The sequence below is a fragment of the Camponotus floridanus genome, unplaced genomic scaffold (assembly GCF_003227725.1).
Source record: "Camponotus floridanus strain SB8 unplaced genomic scaffold, Cflo_v7.5 scaffold45, whole genome shotgun sequence".
NCBI classification, from domain to species: domain Eukaryota; kingdom Metazoa; phylum Arthropoda; class Insecta; order Hymenoptera; family Formicidae; genus Camponotus; species Camponotus floridanus.
Window position 1 is genome coordinate 10,583 of NW_020229603.1, and position 4,524 is coordinate 15,106.

General features: G+C 26.5%; 1 protein-coding gene across 2 annotated transcripts; it reads left to right on the forward strand.

The window, feature by feature from the left end:
• Window positions 1–1,558: 1,558 nt before the first annotated feature.
• LOC105255191 lies at window positions 1,559–4,344 on the forward strand. Of its 2 annotated transcripts, none has more exons than XM_025411894.1 (9): window positions 1,559–1,659; window positions 2,035–2,129; window positions 2,210–2,454; window positions 2,527–2,753; window positions 2,834–3,106; window positions 3,198–3,383; window positions 3,454–3,695; window positions 3,775–4,086; window positions 4,149–4,344. In XM_025411894.1, exons 2-9 carry the CDS (start codon window positions 2,050–2,052, stop codon window positions 4,267–4,269), a joined length of 1,686 nt encoding a protein of 561 aa, XP_025267679.1. In that variant the 5' UTR covers window positions 1,559–1,659; window positions 2,035–2,049; the 3' UTR covers window positions 4,270–4,344. The 2 variants fall into 2 exon arrangements, with proteins under 2 accessions (XP_025267679.1, XP_011262623.1); XM_011264321.3 differs by lacking the exon at window positions 1,559–1,659 and adding an exon at window positions 1,811–1,817.
• Window positions 4,345–4,524: the final 180 nt, after the last annotated feature.

Sequence of the window (4,524 nt, forward strand, 5' to 3'; positions counted from 1 at the left end):
TTGAGTACTCTAATGAACCTAAGATTATGCCGGCAGTAACTTATAATACCGATATTCATATATGTAGACTATTTTTATATTTAAAATAATCTTAAGTATGATCTTAGATCGCGTCTTGAGATTCCGATCAGTTAGTAAAATAGTTGTATTTTCCAACTTACTTAAGACGATCTTAAATATAAGAATGAATTATGAATGCCGGTCTTAGATAGGGTTACCTATGCCGGACAAGTTGAAGGGAAAGAGTCAGACTAAGAAAGATATCAAAATTATATATATATATTATTATATATATAATTATATATAATTATATATAATTATATATAATTATATATATATATATATATATATATATATTATTTTTATTTATATTAATATTTTTGAATAAAATGAAAGAAAAAGAGACAGTAATGGAGAAAATAGAAAAAAGACATCTACAGTGATTTGAATTTCTCAAACCTTTTTTCCTTCTCTTTCTCTCTTTCTTTCTCTCTCTGAGTGATTTGAATATCTATACTCGAGAGAACAAATGTCCATAGAAAATATTTCGATGGACTCCATAGAAAGGAATAAGCATGACAAATGATGATAATCCTTATGATTTTAACACCAAGGAATATACAATAAACCATAATAATCCAAGAACTCGAAGAAGAAAATAATAGATAATAGAAATAGATAATAGAAATGCATAATGATTGGAAATGATTAGAAATTAAAAGACAGTATGAATATAACCTATTTATTAATAGTAATACTATTTTGTAATTATATTAAATTTTATAATTTAGTACATTATATTATATAAAATATTAAGCATAAAAATATTAAGAGAGCTGGTAAGAAAATTATAATAATAGTATATAAATAATGTTGACTATATTAGAATGGAACATATGAATTCTTTATATTTTATATAAAGGAAGAAATATTTAAAATATTTTGCAACTATATTTTTCGAATCTTAATTATAAAAACTTTAGAACAATCAGTGATTAATTTGACAAATTCTATACATGTATTAATAATTAAATAAGTAATAAATAAATAAGTAAATAATTAATAATATAATAAACTGATCTTTGATATTTATTAACTTTTTTAAATAATTAAAAAAGTTAATAAATATCAAAGATCAGTTTATTGCTAATTAAGATTTATAGAAATAACGGTTAAAAATGTTTTTATTCCACAGCAGGCATTTTGTGTTTTGTAAATAAAAATATATAAACATGGCAATGAATATAGAAAAATAATTATTTCATCTTTGAACATTACATTGGAAGATTACAGTATCTTTCACGATTGCATAATTTATTTACTATCAATTTATATACATGAGTGTCTTGTTATACTCTGGTGCTACCAGCATTTCGTGCACATAGCACGGAACGAAACTAGAAATTGTGCACATGATACCCTCTGAGAACATTCATGGACATTGGCTTTGTAGTTCATGTCCACATTTTCAATGTTCATAGAGGGAGTATCGCTTTCAGGAATCACCTAAAAGCAAGCCATGACATCTCTCAGTTTTCTCTCTGTGTTGTCACTACTGCAGATTGAAAAACAAATTCATGAAAGTAAAGAGTACGTTACATATAAAAAAACATGCTACGTAAACGTCAGTTGAATATTGAATAAAAGAAAAAAGTTTGTGTGAGTAAAAAAAATAAAAATTTCAGTGTTTTTAATATGACAATTAAAAAGTTAATGTTATGTGCATATGATATTTGGGAATATAAATTGAATGACAAAAATCAAACACTTCCATATATAATTGTTTAAACAATAATAATAAATATTTACATATTTATGTGAGAAAAAGCAAAGTATTTTTATCTCGTACTTTTTATAAAATATTTTTTATAATACACAATTTTTATTGCCTTATTTATCTTTTTCATATATGTTTTTTAAATTGCCTATTGTTCATCTGCTTTTTATTAGACAAAAATGTATTGTATTATTATAATATATATAGTATTGTATTATTGTATTATTGTAATATATATAGACACATTTTTTCCTCAGAAAAGAAACATCGTTATGAGTGAGATAAATAATTTTTCATGGACTCGCCAACTTGAGTGCCCACCAACAGTATACAATGATTCAGTGAAGAAAATGTTTGTCTATTATTTTATTTATTTATGAAATGTTTAATATCGAATTCTTACTTATTTGCTTATTTTTTTATTTCTTTTAGATTGTGTAAGGGAGTACTGGAGCTCGTATGGGAGGATATCTCTAATTCTGTGTTTCCCATAGCAGAAGCATCTAAAATAAGGAAAAATATTTTGTTATATAAACTAAAACATGGATTGAATGATTCTGCAATTGCATCCATAAAGCATTTAAGTCAATTAAAGGATAAGAGTAATACATTGAAACAGCAAATTTCTACATTAGAAGAAGAATATGAAGAACAAGATTATATTGTCAGACAAAAAAGTAAAATAAATAAGAAATATGTATTAATTTTAAGAATATTTTAAGGTGCAATATTAACAAATCTTATTTCAGTGCAACGGTTGAAAGACTTAAAAGCCAAGCGTTCATTAATTAATAGGAAAAAAGATTTTTTGAAACTAAAACATGATGAAACCAGTAAGCAATTGAAGGATTGCAGTGTCATGAAACAAGTATGTCAACATTTAATGCCAAACACTTCCAAAGACATGGATCAACAAAAATTGAGAGAGAATCTGGATACAATAGCAGGCTTGCGTTCAACTGCAAACAAAAAGCAAGTGAGTAATATACAGAGTATTGTTATATAAAATCATAATTTATAATATAATATGTTAAAAATGATGCTTTTTGTAAATAGGTTTGGGAGAAGATATCAAATTCTCTTGGTAAAATTGATGTACACATATTATGGACGCATTTATATGATGCTTTATCACAAGACTTGGACAAATTAATGAAGTTGGAGATCAAAAATGATTCTACTCATTCGACTGTAGAGAGTGAAGTTATAGATATCGGTATTGCAAAAGCATGTGGCCAAAATATATGCATGATATCAAAAAATATATTATCTGAAGCTAAAGTTAGAACATATCAGCAACGTTTAATGGAATTTATAGAATTAATCGAGGTAATATATGTAGATTTTTTTAAACAAATTACAAAAAAGATATAATTGTCAAAGGAATTAAATTAAAATTATTACACATTTCATTTTGCAGTCATCATCTCATGAAGATATTAGCACATGGTTAGCTTTAACATTAGAGGTAAAAAAATTAGAAGCTGAACAAATGTATCTGCAAAATGAAGTACAAGGATTAAAGAATAATATTCAAGACAACTTTTTGCTTAATCATGATATAGCTCGATTAACGACTGATATAGAAACGGTTGATACACAGATGGTATGTTTTAGCATTTAATATTTTTTTACATGTAACACAACTTTTGATATTAATATCGAACATGTTACAGGATGAGTATATAAAGGATATTCAGCAGTCTGTAGCCATTTTCAACTCTACAACATCGCTTATACTTAAAGCAAAAGAAAAATTACATTATGGATTAGAAAAAATAGTGGCATTACGGTCCGACGATTATGATCCAAAATGTTTGAATAATGCACTGGACACCGAACTGGATATGTTTTATAATAATTTAGATCTCAATGCTTTGCGAAAAGTAATGTTGAAAGGAGATGTAGGATTATATAGGTTGGTAGAAATTTTGTTTTAAATTTTGCGTTAATATCTTACACGATTATTAATATGACATGTGAATTGTTTCACACAGATACACAATCTGTAATCTTAACAAAGCTTCCATTACTACAATCAATCCGCAATGGAGGATTAAGGCTTGCTTCCCAATGATACAGATGCCAATATATTGTCTTGTAGAATGCTATAGCAACGCGATTGCCAATATAATCTACACAAAGTTACATTGTTCCACATCAATCAAAGATATCGATCAGTGCCCTGATAGATTAGTATCACGAGAAAAATGCGATTACAATAGTCTGGAATTATTAAGCTTCGGTAAAGTTGTTTGTGATCAGGCGCGCGAAGAGATTGAGCATTTCAACGCGATTTTAAAAGCTTGGTAAGTTAATTTGTGTGTGAAATATTTCGAGCAAATTCTCTTAAATTATCGCGTTTTTCCAGGAAATATCAGGAAGTACAAGAAGTGATGGCGATAGTCGAAACAACTGTAGACAACGTATCCTTTAAAGATTGGCTGCAACGTTACAGCTTATTATTATATATGATACAAAATAGTAAATGATCGAAAAATACATCCGTCGTTTATGTTATTATCATGGATGCGCAAAGAATTTTGTACAAATATAAGATTTTATAATGTATAAAATAGATAAATTAGTTTAAAAATTTCAGAAATATATGAAAATGCAATAAATTGATAATATAAATTCTTGCATGAAAATTAAATTTTGCACGAAATATGATTGATAAAAATAATTTGCAAATTTTAATTATAGTGCTTAACAGCATGAGAAAAAAATGGCATTACCAATGTGAA